The 27,066-nt window shown below is 34.6% G+C and overlaps 1 protein-coding gene across 13 annotated transcripts in view; it reads left to right on the top strand.

Moving 5' to 3' along the window:
* The window catches only part of LOC149786509 (putative inhibitor of apoptosis), a 120,655-nt gene extending 97,740 nt beyond the window's left edge, over window positions 1–22,915 (top strand). For all 13 annotated transcript variants that reach the window (XM_089977018.1, XM_089977011.1, XM_089977016.1 and 10 more), the window contains one exon: window positions 18,100–22,915. In XM_089977018.1, the coding sequence (XP_089833144.1) occupies window positions 18,100–18,299 (200 nt within the window). In that variant the 3' untranslated portion in view covers window positions 18,300–22,915. The remainder of the gene's footprint in view (window positions 1–18,099) is intronic.
* Window positions 22,916–27,066: the final 4,151 nt, after the last annotated feature.

Here is a 27,066-nt window from a genome sequence, read left to right as displayed (position 1 = left end):
CCTAGATTCTACTGACGCAGTTACAAATATGTATAAATAGTTAATCGACTGCATTTAAACCAGCAGCATAATTTGATTTAGTTTCAAAACTTCACCAAACATTGATATTTAGTTTTGAATGTATCCTCTGAACATGTAGTGCAAAGATAAAGTTACTAATCCTTAGCAACAGTAACCATTATGGTTCGAATAGATGAACCAATTGTACTCTCATATATAAGGATTTTGTTAAAATAGTTTTAAAATGTTTTCAAACTTGTTATTTTCTGATGAAGGTCTAAAACATAAGGAAATAAATTGCTTGTTTATGTGGCACATGATTTAATAATTTGTTATGTTTTAGTAATTACAACATTGTAACTCGTTTATCCAGTCAGTTAATGTTATAGACAATGTAAATACAATGTATTATTTCAGTAATCCTGCCATTTCAGATTAATTACAGTGCTTACTATCTGCTGGGCCCATTTAAAGTCATATGGCCAGACTATATGGTGCTGTGACATAAATGGGCTAAAAACATTATGGGTCAGATATTCATGGTATCATTATTTACTGGCTTGCAATGATTGTATGTTTATGTTGCTTTAATAGGAACATATTTATAAGAAAATATTTGTTCATGTCCAGAAATATATATGCAGAAAACTATTTATAAAATCTCGACTGCAGTTTAAAATATAAAATCTCGGCAAGCAAATTTGGTATGTTTGGTAAAATTAATGTGCCTCAAGAAATTGCGTTTTATTTTAGGTATGTCATATGTTAAATGCCATAGGTAAACAGGTTTTCAAAAATATTCGATATTTTAGCCACTGTTAAAACTATTAAAAATAAGCCAAAACGCTTTTCTCCCGAAAAAACTTGAAACTCTTAATTGCAAAGAATTTCGTGGCCTTTGACACCAAAATTCATATGAATGATAATGTCATGTAAATTAGAGTCATGCACATCTGTAGACCATGAATAAAACGTTTTTTTTTCTTCTGCAAGCTAATTTGGTATGTTATATGTATCCTTGTTCCAGTAACTAATAAATCAGCTTTAATAAAGAGGTCTGGTAATGTAGTTTGGGATATGATTGATTGGAATAAATTTTCCTTATCTAGTGAACGTTATTATGATTTGGAATGCCTGTGTCATGTGACTTGCGTATTTGCTTATGTCGAGTACACTTTACCTGGAAAAGAGACGACAGTTTTCTTTTGCATGTATTTCATAAGTTCTCTTAATAGATTTTCATTGTTGTTGATGTGCATCATTATGACCTTTGGATCAAGGTGGAGATCGGCGAATATTCATGTTAAGGTTTTGGTTACAGTTATTGTTATTTGCGTGTACACGTATTTCCTGAACCACCTGATCGGTTTGGTAAAGTGATAACATTTTAGTTTATAAATTTGCATTTGGAGATTACATTACGGTTTAGTGACAAAAACTAAATTTCTTTATATTCAGAGTGAAGAGCATCTTACTTAAACATCAGCATCTTGCCAAGGTGTATAAAGCAGTAGGTTAGACAACAAGGAGTAGGTGAAAGACGAGACTAATGAATGAAATAAGTTAAAATGACAGATTTCAGTTACAATGTATCAGACATGGTGTACAAAATGGAGAAACAAATTATAGGGGAAACGGGAGTAAAAAAAATAACATAATAAATGAAACGAAACAAAAGAAAAGATTAAAAGTTAACAGTGATACCTTCTAAAGCTTGTCCTTGAGGAGGGGAATGCGAATCATTGAAACAACATAGAGAAATTGCTGTTTGTAACTGTTGATGGCACGTGGATGTGCATGTGTTACAATAACGTGCGCTTAAGTAAATCATTTAGGCTTTTCAAGACATTTATGAACTTTACCAAGCATACAAATGTTCACTTCATACAGAAGCGTGGTATTACCTCAGAAGAAAGTATCTAACGTTAAATTACTATATGGTGTGAGGGATTGAAACAGTTCAATGAGATGTTCTTGGTAATAAACGCAAGATACGAAGTAGTGTTGTGTCCGTTCTGTAGATCCACATTTACAAAGCGGCGGTTCGATTATATTCGTTGTAAATAAATGTTGATTATATGAACAGTAATTTGAAGTCGAGCATTAAGAATTTGCACTTTCATTGTACCCCAATAAAAAAATCTGGAAACTTAAGTGCGTCGTGTATTTAGTGTAATTTTGAAGTTGTTATTGAATCTGTTTATCGAGTCTCAGTAAATAATGTATTTCATTTTCGAATTGCCCAAGGAAGAAACGAGTTGTAAGAAGACTTGTTCTAGCGTGTGGAAATTGGAAATTGTTTGCATTGCTTAAGTTATAGCGAGTAATGCCACTAACAGATGGTGGAATCAGAGATGTTAGATCGGGCGGGCTTGAACCAGTTGTAATGTTATAAAAGATTTTAAGTTTGCGTTTTAGTCTTCTGGTTTAAAGAATATCAATGGAGTTTCTTCTTATTTGGAACCAATTATTACGTGGCAAGGGTAATTCAATGTACGACAGGCACACTTGCCCTTTAGTCCTTGGTGTGAAGGTTACAGATATACAAAAATGTGAGTTAAGGTTTAGCAGCAGCAGAGGGTGAATAAACCTTTTACTGGAACGTAATTTGTTTAAAATAAAAGTTTCCTTCGAACATGAATAATATAAGCGTAATAACGCCAAAACCAAAGCCTCTAACATTACCGAGAGTTTCTCTAATTGGGTTAGTGTTTTGTTACATTGTCTTAGTCGTTAGTGTTTTTCTAACTTTGTATGTGTGTTTTGCTTACCCTCCGGACGTTTCATTGAGGTCGCACCCTCTCTGCTGCTTTAATTAGATCATTATTATATCAATAATGGCACCTGGTGCTGAATCTTATACTACTAGATTAGCTCGAGAAAGATTAGAAGCAATCCAAATGTTTGTACCTGTTCGTGATTCTCTTAGATACAAACTTCAAGGAAGTCAAGAATCTCAAGTTGAATATGCAGAAGGCACAGAAAAGTTATTTTAACCCATTACTAAGGTTACTGAAAGAGTTGCAGAAGCAACTGAATGTCTTAACGTTAGAACAGACTGCTACATATACTAGAAGAAAAAGCAGAAATAATTTAAAAAAATCAAAAAAGATTTTACGAGATCTTCCAACTGAAAATAGCTGCTGCTCAACCTCCCCCTCGGTAGATGGAGAAGTACTTGAAGGTATTGGTGAAATAAAAAAGTTTTTACACGAAAGCCAAATTAAAAGAAGACGAGGAACCAGAAGAACAACATGTTAAGATGCTTGAAAAATTTAATGATATGGCTGTTAAGGCAGTATACAAAATAGGAGATTAATCTAAATTTGCTGCGTTTGCTGTTTCTCGTTTTAGTTATAGAGAAAGATATTTAAAACCTGAGCATAATAAGCCTGTAAGTAAAAAATACCTTGTATAAATGAATATATCGCATACAATTTTAAAAAGATCGAATTTCAAATGATGATATTTTATACCAAGTATTTGTAGATGAAATAAATATGCTCACTTTTCTAGACGACAACTTTCCCAACCTCAACCTAAACCACAACCTCCCTAGCAAGAACCTTCTTTTCGACTTCCTCCACCGTGGCTACAAATAGAACGACAACAAAAACAACCACAATCTCCTGGGTCACGAATTCGTCGGCCACAAAAAAAAAAAAAAAATACAACAATCACAATCTCCTAAAAAAAGTCAGAAATAATTGGTATTAAAAACAAATTAATAACTAAGGGTTGTAACGATATCAATAATTCAAGATACAATGAATTAGTAAAGGTTGCTGTGCGGGGGTACCGTCAAGCGGACAACTATGCAAGACCTAAATATATTGATTCATGGAGAAGTGAAGATGATTGGATAAGGGATGTATATTTCATATGTACTAATAATCCTGCCAAAGATAATGACTCGTATTTTCTTGATTTTAAGCGTGAAGTAAAAAGACAAAATGGAGAAGGTGCACTTGAATCACTATCAGCTATACAAAACACTGCTGAAGAAGAATGTTATGATGGAAGTAGGTTTTACTCAACTACGGCATGAGGAAGGCCTCGTATTGGTTGTCCTAACAATATTGTTTCTGACGTAGATATATTAGAAATTCTGATTGGAGGACAACGTGCTGGCACAAATTCGCCGAAAATAATTAATGAAATATCTGATATTTGTCGAAGATTATTTTCTGGCGGTATTATAGGTATCAATGTTTGTCGTTCTCTCGTTGATGAAATTGCTGATGATTATCACATTTATTAGATAAATAAATAATAAATAAAATGATTATACATCATGCTCAACGTAAACAGATCATTGTTAGAGTAGTAAATGTGCGATTACCAACCTATAAGGCAACTTACGGAGATGGAATCGGCGATGTTGTTCAAAGTCTTTTCAGAAGGATAGCCCCATAAGCAATACCGATTGCAAAACAACTAGGAAAAATTGATTTTGTTCGTGATAAAGGCATCGTCGCTATTGGTTATCTTGCCGGTAAAGCGTTCTCGACAATCAAGGATAGACTAGCACGGTTAATGAGAAAAAACCACAACCAGTCAAATTACCCAGTACTGAAGTTATGCTAGCAGATGTCAGTAAAATAATAAATCAAGCCGCAAATCAAAAATGATCAGAGTTGGCTGGTGAAACAGACAAAAATAGAACTGATTGTGTGATAGCAGGAAATGATATTCGGTTTAAAATGTTCTCAAGGATGAATTTATACGTGATTCTCAATTTTATTCTTATGATGCAAGACAACCAAATCAGCGTGGAAGAATCCAATAACAAGTTCAAGATACAAGAATATATTGAATATATTTCTTACCCGCCGATGCATTTATTGAAGTAGAAGGCGAATTTATAAAAGCAGACGATACTGAATATGACTCCGCTGACAGAATAAGTTTTGTTAATAACGGGACTTTGGCGTTGTTTGATAGTGTTACATTTATGACTGATGGAAGAAATATTGAAAATATTCAAAACGACATTTATGTTGCTAGAGCAATAATAGGTCTAGCAAGATATTCTGATGATTTTACAAGATAGGCTGGTCTAACAATGATGTTTTCTAAAGACACTTCTGACTTTCCAGAATATATAAGCCTAATACAGGGTAACATAAGAAACGCTGCAGGAAATGCAGAAACACCCGCAGTAATATCAACGAATGAAAATTACAATTTAGGATTTGCAATTTGCTATTCCAGTATTCCACATCTTTGGATTTTGTAGAAATGTTAGAAAAGTTATTTTTTTGAGCTAAACATACAGTTGCACTTGTTAGCAAAGCTAATGACGATGATGTTATCTGGCGTCTTGGTGGTCTTGATGGTGGTAAAGTTATACTAACAAAACTCTCGCTGTGGATGCCTGTAATGACTCTAACAGTTGCTGAAGAACAAAATTACTTTCTTTTATGGATCAAGGCGGTAAATCATTATTATCATGGTTAACAGTAACAACAGATAGTGTTCAAAGTAATATTAATGGTTTATTTACATGGCATATAGCACCACATTAAGGTGTTTCTGCACCACGGCATATTTTCATTGCTTTACAAAATGCTGAACGAGTAAAGTCACAAGAAGGTAGTCCAATGATATTTGATAAACTTTTCTGAAGTTTCTTTAAGAATAAATGGACTTCAAGAAACATCTGAAGATACATTGTTAAATTTTGAATTAAATCATGTAGCACGTGCATATCATCGTTTAATGACCTATTTGGGACGTGATACAAATATAGATACTGTTTACAAATATCACAGTTAGATTTTACAACTCTATATCCGATTTATTACCTTTCACTGGAAAATCTTGATTTATCTCGACAATCGGTCGTTGATATTTACTTTCGAGCTCGAGTAAATAGAGCCGCTGGAGCTATTCCTAACTACAGAGCAATTGCTGTTATACTCAGCGATACATCACTGTTGCTTGAAGGTGTTGGTGGACGAATGAGAGTTATTCACGCTCCAGTAGAAAGCATGAAATTATATCATTTATCATATTATAAAAATGTCATATAGTCACGTTAATATCACTCTGACTTCCGGTCAGGTGCAATAATGTACAAATCAAAACTTGCAATTAAATGCGGAACTAAAATATCGCTAAAAAGATCAAAATTCTGGTGGTGGTCCAAACAAATTATAATTAACCAAGTCTCAACTCAAACACTTTAATAAGGCTTTAGAATCAACAACTGGAGTTCAAGTTCATCTTTCTCCGAGTGCTATCAAAAGTTAAAGTTGGTGGAATATTTCCACTTCTTGCAGCTATGCCAGCTTTAATAGCCGTTGGAGCGTCAGCCATTGTAAAATGAGCTGCACGTGGTGTTTTAAGTGGTACTGCCGGAAAGGTTGGTAGTATGCTGGTTGATAAATTAACAGGAAAAGGACACAAAAAGGGAACGGGTCTAATATTACCAGGAACCCCGTATCAATGCACAAACGGTCTGAGACTTCCAGGAACACTTCATTCATTTTGCCTATATACAATTTTGATTTACTCGATGCTGCTAAAAAATTAAATATAACAAACTTCAGAGGTGTTTTATGCATGATCAGTTACCGACAAAACCAAACAAGTTTGACACAGGAATTATTAATCTTGATAACAGTTCTGGACGAGGAACTCACTGGGTTGCATACGCAATTGATCCACATGGAATTGTTGTTTTTTTTTATTCGTATGGGTTGGCAACACTAACTGAATTGTTAAAATATAGAAACACAATACAAAATATTCCAGACTGGTATTCAACATTACCAACACAAAGGGTGACAGATCTACCGATATGTGGCCGTGAAGTAATTGCTGTACTCGACGCTATATCAAAATCTTCCGGTTCACCTCATGAAGTCGTGTACGATTATACAAGTAACCGCGTCGTTTTAATCAGATCTTAATATATAATGGTTGATATTTGCGAAAGATCATAGTGGTACCACTAAGGGTAAGAATAAAGATGGTATTGATTTATCAAATTACGCAACTGAAGATGACCTCAGTGATATTATAAACCTGTCTGGAGTTGACCGAGATGAAGTTATTTTTCAGGATAAATACGGTGTTTTAAAGACGAGTAATATTAAGTGGATCGATATAGTTCGTAGAGTTCTTGGTGCTACTACGGATAACATTCCGGTATTTACTAAAGGCGGTAAAATCATAGACTCAAATATATCAATTGCAGCTATTAGAGATTAAATTGCAAAAAGTGTTGTTAATCGTTTGCTGACCATCGGCGATACAATGACAGGTGAACTCAGCACGAAATAGCTGTTTAAAGAGATCCAACATCTGATGTAGATGCCGCAACAACAAATATGTAGTAAATAACTATAATAGTGTAGATACTAAATTATCCACACTACGAATTGATTATGACGTTCACGTAAATATGTTTTTAAATACTCGTAGAAATTTTAAAAAACTCAATAAAATCGCAGATGATTTCTTTGGCACCTCTTTGACTGTTGACGTGAAAATCGCTGATATTAGCACAAAACTCGACGATATTAAGACAGATATGTCAGTCATTGAAACGTCTAGAAAAAACTAAAAGATGTTGTAAGTGGAATTCCTGATTTCGTTAAACAAATTGAACTGACTAAAATTCCCCACAAGCAGATTAGGAACCTGGTATATTCAGTAGCGTCTGACCAAGCATTATGGTCACCAGTCAATAAATCAATTAAACATCGCGCTGTGGTTACCGGTATATACAAGTTCTCACTTCTTGGTGTTGTAACATTTATAATATCTACCACGATATCACGGCGCTACGAAGTGACTGGATCTCCTGGATATATGTTAGTGCTGTTAGATCGTAACGCCAAGGTAAAATTGTCTAATTCTGAATAAAAAATCTGATTTCATTAAATTGATGTGTATATGCTAAAATTTAAAAAATAAGAATAAATTATAATATTTTTTATACTGATTCTCGCTAATCACTAGTCACTACAGGGACCCCAGTTGCCATAACTTCCATTTTCGTCACTACTCTCACAAGTGACATGTTTACTACAATCACTTTCATAGGTGACAACGTTTTCATTTTCACGATCTGATTTCTGTCTTACGTATCTGTTATATTGTACATGTAACCGCGTGTTTTTTTGTCTTGATTTTGTTTGTAAGTTAGAAACCATATATTATCCTTCTGCTAATTTGAACTATTATACAATTAAGCTATTTCCCTGAGAATACTTATGACATAGATGGTTAATTAATTCCGATGACAAAAAATAATTACGATTTACGTAGACAGATATATTACAGAGTTATCTCCGTTCTTGAGCTCAATAACTAGCAACAAGCGAGGTAACCTGCCGGAGAGAGAGCTTTAAGCTTGACAGAGTTATCTCCCTTCACGAATGTTGTATCATAATTATTTTAATGACGTAAAACATTAAATAAATAGTTACAAATAGCAGCACATGCGTCAGATTATAACAATAACTGAAAATACTATGTCAACGAATGATCATACTTGCGATATTATCCATAATTATATATTTATTTAAAAAAAATATTCTCAGTATATTTCTTTTGTAATCGTTCTCGCGCTATTGTATCTCGTGATAAATATCTGATAGATTGTTTTTGTGAGAATATATCATTGACTTTTAACATTGCTAGATCATCGTTTATCTTTTTGGAAGTAATTTTACAACCTGGATAGGATTTTCACTCTTCGTTCATCGCCATTTGTGCCAAGCCCGTTCCCTTGGCTGTGGTTTCGCTAGATAGTAGATATGGACAGTGGGAATCTCCTTAATCCATTCATACGCGTCACTAATTAGATGACAAGGCATTTGGCTATTAGGGGGGAGACCTTCACTCTCTTTTCCGGTTTACGTCTGGTAACGTCGTGTCTCTGTCCACTATCCTACTCGTCTCCGGGGATGTATTGGCAACGGCCTGCGACAGGGTGGCTTGGCACCCTCTCTTGAAAAAAGACCATCCCGCCTTTGGCCAGGATTGTTAGTAGTACTTCCGGACTTCACATTTTACAGGGCGTCGATTCCATACCCAACTCAAGTCCATCTGGATCTTGTCGGCAGTAACGTACTCCTTCCTCAGAGCCTCGTCACTGATCAGCTACTAGAGTCTTGAGTCGCTGGTCATCGTTCCTTTGTGCTTTGTAGGTGGATCCCCTTGCGGGACCTTCAGCCTACTTCCCTTCGTGTATGTGGAAGACGTTTCCGTTGTCCTTGCCTCTCTAAGCTCTTGTGGGGGGCATTGTCTATTAATCTGCAGTGCCAGCCTCTCTCTGCTCGGTTGGTAGACTAAGTGTACCCCGTAGCGTTAGGTTGTCCGTTCTTACACCAGCTTTTGGTCACCATGCGGGGGTCGATTTCTTCGAGCTTTGGAATATTCAGCCCACCATCGCAGGTTGCTGTGTCTAAGAAGTGATTTGATGTTGACTCCGGGAGGTGGAGCCATCGTTTAATCCACTTTCATGCTACGCTGTTTAGCTTCCTAAGTGTGCTCTTGACAGGGCTGTAAAGACTGAGCCAGTCCAATAATTTCGGGATTAGGTTTTCAGACAAGATCCTACTCTTTTGTCTCAATTTCAAAGCTGCTTTAGAGACCCTCTTGCACCAGTCCTGCAACGTAGCAACTGGTGACGATCTCAGTAGCCCTGTCCACGGGTCAAACATGCCACCCAGATATCGTGTGCTTTCGCCTGGCGCCACCCATGGGATCGTTACACCCTCGATCTTGAACACGTCGCCAGTGTTCACGGTGTACGTCTTCTTTCCCCTACGGTTTATCGAGAATGCACATGATTTCTTGGCATTCACCATGAGACCGATGTCTCTGATGAATCCCGCGAACAGGTTTAAGTTTTTCTGCAACACTTTCGAACCTCCGTTCAGGAGGTAGGACTCGTCAGCGATTTTATTTCTCCCGGTAGAACATCCCCGACTTGCCGATAAAAGCCCTGGTTGATCCGACGAATAAAACCTTGATTAATACTATTCATGACGCCAAGAAAGAATTTAAGAAAGATGGCGTATCTCATGTGTGGTCAACGTTCAAAATCATAGGCAACACCAAATGTGTCGATGCTACGATGAAAGACAAACGAGCAGCAACGATCACTAATTATCTCGACAATCGAACATATCTTTTAAAGTAAAATGTGTTGTATTAAAAAAACAGACAATACTAACTGGATTATCAGTGACAAACATGATACTGTCTTTCATAATGAAAAAATTGCCATACTGAGTAACACATCCAAACCATGAATGTTGACTGATATTGACAAACTGTATTATGAACGAGTGTATCCCGTAACCGCAGTTATGTACGCCTTATATCAGATAAATGACAAACCTAGTGTTAATAATCTAAAACCAATGACATTGCCAAGACTAAATTGTGTAGATGAACGGGTAACGGATCATTTTACCGTTTCGACTCGTGTAAACGGTCTGACGGATAAAAGACGTAAAATAATGAACGAGTGTGGGAGAAATAGTTAAGGATACCGGAGCGTCTGTCAAAGATTTCGCTGAGCTAGGAAAGAAACCATAATTCTCAAAAACGAAAACCGGTGAGAATTTGTACGAATCAAAATATAAATTAAAAGGAGCTTCGATTGAAATTATTGATCATAATGCGCATTCATGGACTAATGCAGTAACAATATTTCCATGAAATCGAACTTTTTAATTTTATAAGAATGATATATTTGATTTTATTAACGAAATAAGTAAAAACTATCATGTATCAGTATGGTTTTGTCAAAGTTATAATGATGGAAACTATGATTAGTTTGTACGACCTATTGGCGTTATTTATCGCACATAATCTCTCCACGAAGAAATGAAAAATCTTGCGTTAAAATATACCAATGATGCTGAACAATTACTGAGTAATTGTTTTACAGTTCCATCGGTCGCAGCTCATTTTGCTAGAGAAAAAAATTCGTGGAAAAATACTCGGTTTGAATTTCTCATTGATATAATATCGAGTTGTGTCGAATACGGACATGGTGGATTATGGAATAGTAAATACGATCATAAATATGTTATTTCGGTTGATATGTTTGCATGTTATCCCGGAAGTTTTCTTGGAATGGGAGAATGTTCTGCATATTTTAAGAGATTTGGATATCCAACACACGAGATGACCAGAATATCCATAAACATACCATTGCCAGATTTTGACTTGACTGTATTCGCTTGTATCGAGTCATTTAAGTTTGCCGAAAATCTTATCCAATTTGTTATGTCTGGTTTGGTAAATAATTTTAAGAAAAACATTGGGTACCGATAGTATTATTTCGATATATGCTTGATGTAAAAATACTGATAATTCTGGCAGTAAGTGAAGCACTTATATCATATCGTCCGGAGAAAGAAGTTTCGTTACCACAACAAAATAAATATTTTGATGATAAAAATCCTGATATAACCGATTAAAAATATAAAATCGCAAAAGATCTCGGCAGAAAAATAATCGGTAAATTTACCCAAGGAGGGTCATATGATCATAAACGACATTGTACAAGATTAATAATAGTCGATGCAGTTCTATTTTATAATTGCTGATACAACGAAAAAAATTCGTTTATAAGTTGAAGTTATGTTTACTTATCGGACGGAACTAAATTAGATACAATTATGGGTTGTATTGATCGTGAATCACCGCAATTTAATCATTTAAGATCTTCACTGCTTGCGTAAGCTTCGATAAGTTAATTATCGATGATAAATAGAATTTCTAAGTTTGCTGTCAGAGTCGCTACAGATTCGTTCTATATCAATAAAAATATTCAGGATTGTTGGAAACAATTGAATATCGGCACTTATGCATCATGGGGCGATTGGAGAATAAAACAAGAAAATATACTCGATTATTCTGAATCCGCCGACGTTGAAATCAAAGATATCTATTACAAAAACAATCAAATATCTACATTGTCATCTGCACCGTGAGTTTATGATCCTGTAGCTAGACAGATAGTTCTGGTAAAACAGCTCTTGCGATTGAACTATTTCGGAATGTTGATATGGTCATTTTAACCCTTACACAAGACTCGCAAGAGAAATGAGAGAAAGAAATATTAAATCATGTGCTTATCACAAATTCTTTCAGTGGAGAGGATATAAATGGACTCCTGATCGAATGAGCGAAAAATACATTCCAAAGATTATTGTTTGGGATGAAATATGTACAGTGTCGTTAGAAACATTAAAAACATTTCTTGATTGGTTATTGACAGAAAATACTGCTGTAATGATGTATGGCGATCATGGTCAACCGCCACCTTTTGTTGGATTGTCTCCACACGAATGGTTGAAAAACGTTTTTGGATTATTATGAAGATATAACCGATGATCATAGGGCGATTGATCCAGAATTTAGAGACCGTAATAAATGAATCAGACTACAAATGAATAAAGTTCAGTGTGAAATAATGTGGGATATAATTTCAGGAACTCCTATTAATATTTCTTTGAATTTATGGAGACCAGATGATTTGATAGTTGCAAGTAGAAAGATAGTTCGTGATACACTTCAACACCAATTATTTATGTCACATAAAGAAAAGGTTTCAAATCTAGCCGTACCATTGTCTTAAAGACCAGCAGATACGCGACTACAGAATATCGACGTTGATATACCGAGACCCTTGACAGAGTCAAGGAGGAAACGGAATCTTGTGTTAAATGATATTGTTTCAGTTGTCAGTGTTGTTGAGGATGCGCCGAAAATGGAAAAATCTCCGTGGACTCTAGGATACGCAATGAATATTTATTCTTCTCAAGGAATAACCATCTCTGATACTAATGTTTGGGTCGTCGATGATCGTATCGAATGGTCGGATTTAGTTACCTTGCAGTGTCTAGAGTTAGAAAAATACATCAGCTGCATAGGGTAGACTTCACAGAAAATATTAACAAAACTGCTGGCGATAGCGATGATATAGTAAGAAATTTTTTAGTCATAAACAGTGTGACAAAAAATAAGCGCGACTGATCTCGATGCTGAATTTATCATGACACTGAAACAACGACATCATGATCATTGTGCGAGCTGTAACACAGTAATGCTGTGGAAATATTCAAATAATAATCCAAGAACATTTACGGTAGATAGAAGTAATAGTAGTCGTGGTCACACGCGTGAAAATGTGATGCTTACCTGTCTTGAATGTAATCGAAGTCGAGGTGCTAGCTTACAAAAGTGAATGCGGTGGTAATTGTGTGTCTTCAGGAATTACTTGTACTTGCTCGCATACGAATCCACGTTGAGGAGCTGTTGAATCTATTCTGTAGATTGCAGGTCTAACCGTGGATCTTACCACGCTAGATATATTATGTTTCGTAATACTCCAAATAGGACCAGTCGCTCTTTTTTACCACCTTCAAGTTCACTGGGTTCATATAAATATCATACAGTCACATTACCTAATACTGCTTGGTTTGAAAAAATATTTCGTTGTATTGGTATATGTTGTTTTCTTGTAATCGCATCAATGAGTTTTCATGGCAGGTGCACGAGTAATTTCATTATTTAACGCAGCTATCACACTTGGTGATCTTGGAACCAATTCACGAGATCTCGTATCTTGAATTATTTCCTTTTCCAAATACCGCTCTGCAAGTGTTCGACTAAATCATTCAACAATTGCCTGATCACGATGAATTGCAGTATATTCTCGTCTAATTCTGACATCATAATTTTTCATCAGAGGTGATACTGAACCACGAAATTCTTTGCCAGGATCAACCTGTAATAGTTGTGGCCATCGTAAGGGTCCTCGTTGATAAATTCGTTCAAGAGCAGAAAAACGTTCAGCAGCTGTTTTATTTAATAGTGGTTCTGCTTCTTTATGTCTACTTGCAACGTCAACAAAAGTCAACGCGTATTTTTATGTTACTTGACGTCTTCCAATTTTAATTGCATCATGTGGTAAAAATAAAATATTTGCTTGATGAACTTCATTAGGAGTGCTGACATCAAAACGTGCATGTTGAATTTGTTTTTGTTGTGGTAGGTACATTTGCCATATTACCTGTCGTGCTAACCACGTTTCAGGAAACGAACGTGTGACATTTGCATGAGCAGGTTTACTAATTGCTTATCTACACCACCAATATCATTTTGGGCTATAATAAATCGATTCCATTATTTCAATAATTGGTTGATTAATTACCGGTTCAGAATAATAATTTTCCTTTCATCGCAGATTTTATTGCCAATATAGCTAAAAAATTTTAAAAGATAAATCTTTTATGGAATTTAATGCATGAATTAATTCCATATCTACAATATATCTTTTTTGTAAATCATTCTGTTTATACGCAACATCATGAATATGACACGCTTTATCAATTTTATGTATTGGATATTCACCAGGTCTTGGTTGAATTTGGTTATCAAGTCAAATATCAAGTCGAGTTCCAGGACCACAATTTTTATATCCTGGAAGATGTTTTTCTCTTGGGTATTTAGCCCAAGAGTTCCTGGCAATTTTCCTAATAAAATATCGATTTCACCACCGATTGTACTGGTATAAATAAATTTATATTTTTTGGTACCACATTTTACACATTTACCTGTAAGTGCATGACTTTTATTTTTTGTTAGTATTGTTGTCAATCTACTTGTTGGGGTGGATGCTCTACATCGAACACAATATAGATTCATATTATTCATTATATTTCTACAACATGGATGTCATTGATTTCTCAGCGACACGAAAGCAAGACCCAGTAAAACATGTTTCAGCATTACCGAATTCTATCAGAATGATAATCATAGGTCCTTCCGGATCAGGTAAAACACAATTATTACTTAATGTGATAATGAGATGGTGAAAGTGGGACAAGGTATATTTAGTTGCACCATCAGTTGATGATCAGAGATGCTACGATGTACTTAAAATGTTTAATGAAAATGCAAAATTATAAAAAGAAGATGATGACGACATTATTAATTTTATAACTGATATTGATGAAGCACCGTCCGTAGATGAATTATATGGATTTATTAATACTCTCGTATTATACGACGACGTAATGCTGGACAAAGAAACAAATCCAGCAAGACTATTTTCTCGAGGTAGGCATAAAAATACTGATGTAATTTATGTTACTCAAAGATATACATAAATATCTAAAGTGATCAGAGATAACTGTAATATTTTAGTTGTATTTAATGGAGTTGACACACATACTCTACGAAATATTCATCAGACGTGGTGTAGTGGGGATATGGACATGATTAAGTTCAAATAATTTCTTTTCAAAATCACAATCTTCTCCACACGGATTTATAGCAATAACTTTGCACAATCCTGGAACAAGATATCGTGTAGATCTTGATAAAATATTTGGTTGATATAAAAATGATTTAATTATAGTAGCAGAGAGGGTGAGACCTCAATGAAACATCCTGTGGGTAAACGACAACACACATACACGTTTAGAAAAACACAAACGACAAAAGATAAAGTGAAAAAAAAACACTAACCCAGTTAGAGAAACTCTCGGTAAGTTAGAGGCTTTGGTTTAGCGTTAGTGACCTTATGTGTTACATTTCGTAAGAAGCTTTCATTTTAAGCAAATGTTTCAGCAAAAGTTCTGTTCACCCTCTCTGCTGTTGGTTTAGCTGGAAGGAACTTTGTATATACGTTTTATATCCTTAAAACACCTTTATTGGTTTAATTCATTCATCAGATGAATCGTTACAAAGCTAATGCATTTCATTATGTTAGATGCTTACTCAACCTTTTTACCATGGGACGAACGTCATTCGTTTTGCAGTAGTTGCAACGTACGGTTTGACATCAAGGCCCCGATATCCTTGCATTGTGTTCCTCGCATCCGTAACTTTACTTTGATACATTTTAAGTTGAAACAAAAAGTATAAAACTCTTTATAACACTTCTTCGTGAGTAAAACAGATAAACCAATGCCTTCACAGTTTTATACCTGAAACCACTTTCCATTCACAAATGATCAATATTACAAATTATTTTAATTACTTTCGAAAAGATATTTAAACAGGCTTTAACCACATTGTAAACATATGGTATACATTCTTTCGGACGTAAATAATTGTTACCTAATCACCGACAGACAAGGAAGCTGTTTGAGGTTGACAAACAAATCTTTAGCCACATTTGTTTTCAACAGCCATTTGATAAAGTTTCACTAAATGTCACAGCCTTCAGCCCTGCATTTAGTCACTTGACATGTGTACACACGAAGGTGACGCCATTAAAAAGAACAAGCATCAAGGGACATCAGAAAGATATTCTATACTATGGATGTACTTAACACTTATTGGCCTTTTAAAAGACTACCAAAATTTGTTTTTTAAATTATATCATTTTGCCATCAGGTATGCCAGCTCTTGCTAAAGGCAGAAGCATCTTTAAATGAATCCTTCTCAAAAACTCTGCAACAAAATCGGACCAAATTTAATGCATACAAATGGCTTAACTGAGATCTCGTAGCCACACCGTTTTTACATAATTTAGCAAACTAAATATGTTAAAACCAGGAAAGATTATATTTTCTACGTCTATCAGATCCGTACAAATTACAACACATTGCAATAAAAAAAGAGAAACCTTTACACAACATATTTTGAGAAGCTATTTGGCAATTCTTGTCACGCCTTGATTGTTAGGTCATCTTGCTGGCACTCCTATTAACTTTTAATCTCATTGGTCGACTGGAACAAAATAAATCTGAAAAATGTGGAACTTTGTGTGTTTGTGTGTGATTTTTAACGTAGCGTGCAACATTTTTCAGTCATATCGCTACGATGTCTGCAGTGTGGCAGTTTATAGTGTTGTCTAGCACTGGGGCATCATGCCGCAGACATGTAGCATGATGTCCCACCCAGTCACATTATCCCGACACCAGGCCGACCAGTCCTAACACTAAACTCTTAATGCTGAGCGCCAAGCGAGGCACCTGTTAATACCATTTTTGTAAGTCTTTGGTATTACTCGGTCGGGGATCGAACCCACGATCTCCCACACCCGAGGCGGACGCTCTAACCACTATGTCAATGGAGCGGTTTGGAACTTTGTCCCTATTTGTTAAAATTTAAAACTGTCAAGAACGATGCTATGTTTATTTTTCTTATATACGGTGCATAAATAAATATATTGTAAATTACAAATACAGAGTTATGGTTTTATCGATGTAGCGACGTCAATCATCAGAACAGCCATTTTAAACGTTAAAGTTTTCCATGAGCCACATTTTAAACTTAGTTGGATGCTATGAATCAAATTCTGCTAAATGGTATTTTACAAAGAAAAGTTTAAATATCAAACTGTTAATTTTTGACAGCCAACTTTTCGGACTACTTCCTAGTAAGTGACATTACCTGGCCTATTGCTCTTCAATTTAGCTAATAGGCAATAATTAGTCATGCGATTGATTTCCCACCACATTGGTCTCTTGTTTTACAATTATTCACTATTATAACATGCTTTTAATGCACGTGTCAGTGTAGAAAATGACACATTTCTGCTTTCAAAATAGCCACAATAAAAAAAATGATTAGTGCATTTAATTACTAGTTAATTTTTACTTGGCCTTATGTAGCCACGATTGTTCTGTTTTACAGCAAACTATATAAATACATAATTACAAAATGACGTGAACTTGATAATTATTTTAGTTTTAGTTTTTCAGAGGAATATTTGCTATATTTCTTCATGGGACCGAATTTATTGTCTTACTGTGGTATATAAACATTGATCGGTCTTTATTTATTTGGTAATGGAATACACGAATTGCTGTATGACTGCAAACAATAATTGGATATGGTTAAGTATACATTTAAATACTCGCCATTTTTATTGGGTTATGATAACATTCAATGGCCCAGTATTGGATTGACTTTCAACTGTCATCGATTTTTGTTTTACTCCTCATCACTTTAACATATATGTTTTAAAATATGAAACAGTCTGATGACAATTATTTTCTTACAGAGAAAGAGGAAACACTTGATGTTCGCTCAAAATTACGAATTGTTTAAGCCTGATCTGCCGTTTCAGACTGTAAAATAATTTCTCTTTTTCCTTTACAGATCCTATGCAACGTCTCATCCAAGAGAATGAACGACTTCGGCAAAGTATGCAATGTGTTGAGTGTAGAGTGGCCAAAAGAGATATTTTATTGTTACCATGCACGCACCTCTGCCTGTGTTCGCATTGCTCTGTTAAAGCATCTATCTGTCCTCTTTGTTATAAGAAGATCAGTGAAAAAATTAAAACATACGTGATTTGAGAAAACAGCATTGACTTCATCAGGGCCCCGAGCGGCCGAGTGGTCTGAAGCTCTCGTCTTTACCAAACACTGCCATCCCACCTCTGTCCGCGTGGTTTGAATGTCGGGCTCGGCCAGTGTGGTATGCGAGTAAGCTTGCCAGTAGCTTCCTGTGTGTGGGTGGTTCTTCCTCCCCCAGTTAAAATGACCGCCATGTATAACCTATTGTGTTCTGAAAAATGGCGTTAAATCAACCAACAACAGCAGTATAATTCGTTTATAATTTGGTTACTAAATCGGTGCATCCACTAGTGGAAGTTTAGTGCTTACAAATTCGGTCTTTAATTGCTTTGCCTAAGTGTACGAAATCAAATATTGTGTGATTGGTTAGTTGGAGTTTAACCGCGGATCAACACGTCATGATGAAGCAATTGTAGTAAAGTATATTGCCATGTTGCTCCATTTTGATTCCCAGTCTGATTAAAATCCTGATTCCCAACATTACGGACATTTCACGGGCACTGAGATAACTTCTGGTGACCTTTAGAACTTCTGGTCCACTTATATTTGGTAGCCTTTCAAACACTGTTCGTTAGTGACGATATAATGAGGTTTTTCACTTTCAGAAAATTAAAAGTTGTAATGTGATTTATAATCTTTTAATTCAAAAAGGTATGACCTCGTATCGGAGGAGATGTGTAGAGCACGATTTTTCAACTACAGAGTTACATTCGCAATTTCTCATACAATAACCCTCATTCACTTTGAATGCATCGTCTGGCTGTGTGCATAAATACTAGCTATTACATACAGGTATTCGACATCAACCAATTTGAAGTTTGTTTGCAGATTTTCATATAACATTTCATTATGGCTTCATAGATATACACGCATTTCAAATCGAAAAGTTCCAGGAAGTAAGCCCTTTCTATTGTCACCTGTCTTTCCCTTCAGTTCCACGTTTATGCTATTCGATCACAGGCTTTGAGGACCTTTCAGATTAAAAGCATCAGGTTATGAAAGGAGCGCCGCCCTTTAATGATATAAAAATGCATACTTTGTTACATTTTAACGACGAAAGGTCAGACGAACAGTGAGTGCAAGGCAATAGATTGGAATTAGTAATGATACATGTTTGGATAATACAAAACTAGCGAACTCTAGATAAACGCGTCTGAAACGGGTTGACGTGCTATACAATTATTGATACATTGAAGACACCTGAATCGTGTATATATTACGAGATGGTGCATAGTCAAGAAAAAAGGAACTCCAATAACAAGCTGAAACTTGCAACGGACTGATGAACGCCCTAAAGGAAACATTACACCAATGTGCATTAATCGCTCAGGAGCAGTGCACTAGATTTATACCATGTTGTGTACTATAGTGCAGAAAGTACAGCAACATAGTATGGCAGTGCACAATAACCTGATGTGAATAACACTGACTGTTAGGGTTGTGACAGTGTCTATGGTGTATGGAAGTATCAATTCAGTGATAGTGTGTGTGTGTGATTAAGATTTTTAACGTAGCTTTAAAAACAAAATCAGTCATAAAGCTACGATATTCTGCAGTATGGCAGTTTATAGTGATGTCTTGCACTGGGGCATCAAACCGCAAACATGTAGCATGATGCCCAACCCAGTCACATTATCCTGACACCAGGCCGACCAACGCTAACCTCTTAATGCTTAGGGCCAAGCGAGGCAGCTGTTAGTACCATTTTTGTAAGTCTTTGGCATGACTCGGCCGGGGATAGAACCCACGACCTCCCGCATCCGAGGCAGACGCTCTAACCACTAAGTCACCGGAGCGGTCAGATACATTCTGATGACAATAATGATGATAACGGTGTTGACCAGTACACAGGGGCACTCTACCTTCCCACGTCCTTATATTTAATCACATAATACATGCAAAAGGATGTGAACTAAAATGCGTCTGTGAATAAGTTGAATTAGTTGTACAGTAGTAGTAGTACTAGCAGTTGTAAAAAAGATAATTGAGTCCCCGATGTGTTCGTAAGTTCTTTCTGTGATAAATGTTCATCTCACTTGAGTTAAAGATATGCGGACGTTAATCATCATCACCATATCGTTACTAGGGGTAGTCAATTTAATTGTTTTCCATGTAATAGTGGTTCAAGTTTAACAAAAAATACAGTAACATAATTCAAACATATTTCCCAATTTTATATTGACCATTTCAAGTATAAGCCATTTTTAATAAACCGTTAAGTTTTACCTTTTAATTCAATGTCGATAAAGAGAACAGTGTTCCGTAATATTTTATTTGCCTGAATTTTATTTTAGTGATATGTTTAATTATAAATCAGATTGTACGCGTAAATACTTACAAGTAATGCTTTCAGACCCTTTGTCTAAGATATACTTTTTTATTTGTTGTATTTACTTATCCCAAAAATCGTGATCCTTCAGAATCCGAAATAGAAATTCATTGTTTTAAAATTTCATGGGTCATTCCTGACTGATCAACATATTTACTACTTCTTAAAATTTCTAATCTTTGATCCTGGAACGGCTGCATGTATATGTGTGGTGTAATAATAATAATAATAATAATAATATCTATCATACAGATGTCTTATATTCACGTGAAATGAGTTTAAATGGGGTAAATATTATAAATTAGCATTGTGACATGGGATTAATTGCATGGGGAAGTCAAGCAGTGGTTGTTCTGGCTGTGAACTGCTAATTTTACCAGGATGTTGGACGAAGGACTATACAACTAATTAAATGAATCAGCTTAAGTGTGCCTTGATTTTTTATGTAAATAACGGGCTTAAAGTGCCTCTTTACGTAAAATCAGCTACCGCAATGCATTGACTCGGGCAAAATGCCTCTATACATCAGATTCAAACTCTACTTTAGCCTTGTAAAATCGGATATATTGTATTTCGGTACACGCTCAAATATGCGCAAAAGTTATGTTCTAAATGATTGAGGTGTTATTACTGCTAAATAAAGTATTTTGTTAGTCTTCGGTTCTGGGAATCTTTCTCTGAAAATTAACATGAATATAATGTTATATGATATTAAACTAAATTAAATTCGTTGAAACTAAATAAAGAAATTATATTAAATTATATTAAATTAATGAAGGCTAAAGTTAATATCAATGCTATTATACAAAGTAAATATATATATATATATATATATATATATATATATATATATATATATATATATATATATATATATATATATATCCTGTAGATGCTTTATAACTCTAAGAGTAAATATACACTGGGCGCAGAAGACCTATGCTTTTCTATTTATGTTATGTGCTATATTCTTGATATTATTATTGATGTTTCATATTAGCCATTTTGCAGTTCAATGCGTCCAAGAATTACGAAAGTTGATCTGAAACAAATATGGCAACGTACGAGATCATAGTAATGTACATAGCCTTTTCTAATTCGTAATCGATCATGAACATAATCATGTTTTAAATACATTGAAAAGCTGCAGTTTCCGTCCTTCAGAATAATTTACGTATATTCCATATCTATATTAGATACTTATATCATGCGAATGTAATTATAGATTGAAAGCAATACTAAATAGAAACCTTAAATTTTTCTTCAATGCTAATAGCACTTCATTTTCGTTTGATCATGTTCAAGGATGTATTCCCCTGGGAATAAAAAACAAAACAAAACAAAGGTAAAAATAATTCGTAAACTGATATCAATGAGTTTATAGTTTGGTTACTTCCCTTGGAAGGCTAAGGAAAACTTGCACAACTATATACTAGGGTCAGAAAAGGCTGGTTGGTAGTGGTTATGTAGATTGGTAATAATTAAATGTTTGAACAAATACAAATAATTTTTATGTACCAAGATATTTTCCAAACTCAGTTACTCACTCATATACGATCTAACCAACACACGCGATGCGCGTACTACACATATTTAAGAAAACGTATTAATTTACTAAACGTGCATCCATGTATACACACACACACACACACACACATTATATATATATATATATATATATATATATATATATATATATATATATATATATATATATATATATATATATATATATATATATATATATATTCACCAATACATATAGATAATATTTAAGTAAACATAGATGCATCTGGTGTTATCATTGCAGTATGTTTGCCTCACAAAACATTCCAATACGACTGAGAGATGCATTTTTCGGAATAATGAAAATATTAAATTGGGACAGAACACACAAATAGTGTTGACACAACATTATGCCGATTTTGTAGAAAGCGGTATCGATGAAATATTTATATCGTGATTCACGTTTCTTCGTCTTTTACGGACGTGTTCATACAATTATAATATATGGGATTTGGTGAAAATTCGATAATTCATCGACGTTCTCGAATTCATTTGGGTTTTCTATGTTTTATTATGTAGATGGGATTTTAGAGTGAACTTTTATAGTTCTAAGTATCCGTTTGGGGTTTATTCGTGTTTCATATTGTGCTCTATATGTGTGGCTGCTACATTTTTTTATAAATATGTTTGATGTTTACTTTATAGGTTAGCCATTCGCATTTATTATGTACATATTTATTATTTAGTGTATTCTAATCGAATAAACGGTGATTAGAGTTTATCTCCTTTTTTCTCATATTTGTGGATATTTTAACCTCTTTCTTCTCCATGTATTTTGATGATCCCTTCATAAACTTTTGATTTGGTCTGGTGACTGTCGTGAAGCTTTTGTACCATATAATTTTCGAAAATCATTGCATTCCGCAATATCAGTTTATAATATGGGCCGTTGAAAGTGCATTGGTGGTCGGACCCCTTTAAATTACTGAACTCAGGATAACTTAGGTGGAGGAGCCTAGAAACCGTACTGTAACTTCCAGGTTTTGGAAGTTAGAGTACAACCAAGCTCCAGCCTCTTTGCTATTTGTTTGATACAGTGCATGTGTACTTTCAGCTCCGCAAGGTCAGCGACATTAAGAATAGAGGAGAGGGTTAAACGAGTTGAAAGTAACACTCGAGCAGTAATTCACCCAAAAGATATAGTATAAACATATTGAATTAATATTAAACAAATAATCCTAACCATAACATTACCTTGCAATCTTGTAGTAATTGACTAAAACAAATTGAGAAGGAAATAATTGGGGATGGAAAGATGCATTCAATAATCAATGACAATGTCGATAAAATACAACCAGATTGGTATCGTTCCACATATATCATATATACAATTAGGACAATCTTCCAATTTCATGAACAAATATTTTCAATTCCAGATGCTTCTCTTACTTCGTGTTTTTCTGTTGTGCCTTTTCTTTGTGGTCTCAGTCATTTTACGGTATCTTTTTACAAAATATTTCGTTCCAGGTCCAGGTATTGGGTTTTATTTCATTATTATTCATCTTTCTGCGACTTGCACCCCTTGATCAGTGCCGATTACCCCTAGACACGTACCTTAGTCATTTCAAACCAGTTGTTTTTGTCAGTTTTAATACATACTGACCTTTATCGAAATTTCTATGTTTTCCCATCCCTTTAAACCGAAAGATTTACACTTACAGAACAATATGACATTTGAAAGTCTCCCACTCGTCAATACTGAAATTCTCTGATCTTTAAAGTATTGTCCTTTTCCAGTGTTTCCGATTACTTCCAACACCATCAGATGACATCTATTTATCATTGCATCCAAGATCTTGCAAAAGTGACTAAAAGTTTGAAAACCTTTACATCTGCACTAGTTAACTTGTCCCTCTTGTATATACCTATGTCTGCGTTAATGTGCAAAGTGAATATACTGTCCAATCTTTCCGTCCATTGTTTTATTTTACGTCAGCTGTATTTAAGTTGTGCAGGAGTGGAAAAGGTTCAACATTCATCCTTGCCAAGACGCATACTTGATCAAATTATTCCCACAAAGTTACTTACCAGTTGGTATTACTGCCTCTCCCTTTTGGAACTAGAAACATAAATTTCAGTTCCAATTCGTTAGATGCAACTGGCTGTGGGAAGTAGGGGTTTGCACCAAAGTCTGCCTTGAAATGTCAGTTAATGGTTAAAAAAGGTTCGTTAAAATCGCAGTCTCTTTGCAATAGAATTATAAATCAATCGTCATTGTTAACGAAACTATCCTAATTCTTGGCTCACTACCTGTATGGAATATCAATTAAGCAGCGTAAAAAATTGCTCCACTCAATAGCTTTAGAGCACCTGGTATGGCATCTAAAACGGTTATAAAGCTTAAAAAACATTTTTTCGTCAATCTTATTTACCGAAAAACTAGGTGACTTTCCCTACGTATGCACAATTAAGAGCACATCATGTGGGTCAATGTCTCTGCAAAGCGTAGTTTTCTCGAGATTTTCGGATTACAGTCGTAAACGTTATCAGTACAAATGATTTGATCCAATCAAGGATGTTTCCAAAGAATATTGCACCGAGATGGATGTACAGAAAGAGATAGACAAACAAACATACAGAGAGACATAGAGTTCACTGCAAGATGTGTGCATCAACAGATTCGTTTATATAGAAAAGTAGCTTGCAGTTATTTTAACTCGAAACAATCTAAGACTAGAAGTTTCAATTTGAAAGCTAAACTGTAGAGCAATACGTATAGGTCTAAGCATGCGGATACTCTTTTATATTTTCTTATATATATATATATATATATATATATATATATATATATATATATATATATATATATATATATCTGTGTGTGTGTGTGTGTGTGTGACAAACATCCATAATATTGTCCTCGACAATTGTTCACTGCCCTTTTCACAGAAGGGTAGCTAAATTACATATTGAATCAGGTGTGCCGTGTTTAAATAGAAATTGTCCTTCCACCAATTCTATATCTCTTTTCGTAGAATCGTTATTGACTGACCTCGTCAAGTGTGCCAGATCTTCGAATTTTACTGTAAATTTAGCAGAATGCAAATGTGTATTTTAATTTACATTAAATGCGTAATTTATTCCCTTTTCTTACTTTACTCTTTTAACAATCTTGATATCGATATTAATGATAGTTAATCGCGCTGTTATCATCATTGGATATACTCTGAATACCTTCATCCTTTCTAAAATATTGTATCATGTCTTTTTATCCTTGCAATAAACAAATAAACGTTATTTCGTTTACAATTATTAGTTTCCCCACATGTTTTTATTCCGTATTTAGATATTAAGACTGGTGTGTTTATATTAAACTCGTGAACAATTGTCATCCGCTGTCAGAAATCTATTGAATCTAGTTTCATATTACATACGTCCATGACAGGAAGTTTACCTTCACGCTTAAGATACTTCTGTATTTCGAAAACATCAATCATTTCCACTGCCACTGCGTACAAAAGTTGCATTCAAGACAGAAGAGCAAAGTTGGTGTTGGAGCTTGGCGTCAGTTTTCGGAACAAATAGCCTAGGCCAGGAAAAAATAAAATAAAAAGGAAATTTCGTCTGCGTATGATACCTTTTTTAATCAGTCCTCTCAAAGCTATGCAAAACACGTTTTTGTCATTTTAATTTAGCACTGAAAGTTAAAGTGTCATTAAGCTGCAGATAAACGTAAAGCGGTGGAGGATAAATTGACTTTATTTGCATCTGTTTAATGCGCTGTATACTTATTATTTTGCACATTTTAAAAGTGTAATCAGATTTACAATATTTGTTTAATGTTAAGAGTCTACGTAATAAGAATAATTTTACTACTGATTTTGTTAGAGTGTTGTTGCAAATATACAGACTAAGAACGTGCATCAAGGTTCAAATATAAAAGGGCATATTTGCCATCCTTTATTAGGGTCGATGTATTTAGGAATGAAAACTTGTCATTATTGCCATTAAATATTCAGCATTGCTAATCTTTCTTTGTATATTATTTCATTTTCTCTAGATTTATCATAACTGCATTAAGAAAGGAGAGGACAGAAAAACGTCAATTTTCCAAGTTGTGGACTAGAACTGCTGTTGAATTGGAAAAAGGGAGAGAAGCTCCTAACTGTTTACACTATATGCTAAATCAATATTACCTGCACACTAGCTATATTTCCATGCAATATATTTTTTTTCTGTATCCCAACAATGTCAACATTGGTTGATTATCGTTACGTGAATGCCATTATATATATATATATATATATATATATATATATATATATATATATATATATATATATATATATATATATATATATATATATATATATATATATTATCTATGTTAATATATATTGAATACTATTCTTAAAGTAGAATGACTTTAGAACTTCAAATGTATCATTATTCAATATTATTTGACCCATACTCATATTTGTGCGCCATTTGTTTTCTTTATACGAAGTGATTGCCTGAAACATTGTTAAAGGATAGGTTGAATTGTAGCAGATGGAGACGGGTAACATTTTTTGCAACTCTTCAGATAGAGCAACATGAAAATATATCAGTAACTGCTTTGCTTTGTTAGTGCAATACATACAAATCTGCAATTAGGAACCAACATTGGAAGATACAAGTGACTACTAAATAAAGCTGTTCTTCATTGCTCAGTCCGAATTATGAGTCCATTTTCATGGTTTAGACCCAATGACGTCGTAATTTTGTGTATTGAATTTTCAGACAAATATCATGAAGTAAATTTTAAAGAAATCATGAGACAATGTATGGTGATTGACTGAAGCACAGCTCGCTCATCAAAACACAATAACACCACAGTAACAATAAAATGACCATGCCATTTATGGACGTTACGAAGCTGATGATGTAGGT

This window comes from Sinohyriopsis cumingii, chromosome 12, assembly GCF_028554795.1.
Source record: "Sinohyriopsis cumingii isolate HCF-2022 chromosome 12, ASM2855479v2, whole genome shotgun sequence".
Lineage (NCBI taxonomy): Eukaryota > Metazoa > Mollusca > Bivalvia > Unionida > Unionidae > Sinohyriopsis > Sinohyriopsis cumingii.
The sequence above is the reverse complement of the archived record's forward strand: the minus strand, read 5'-3'. Positions and strand labels throughout refer to the sequence as shown.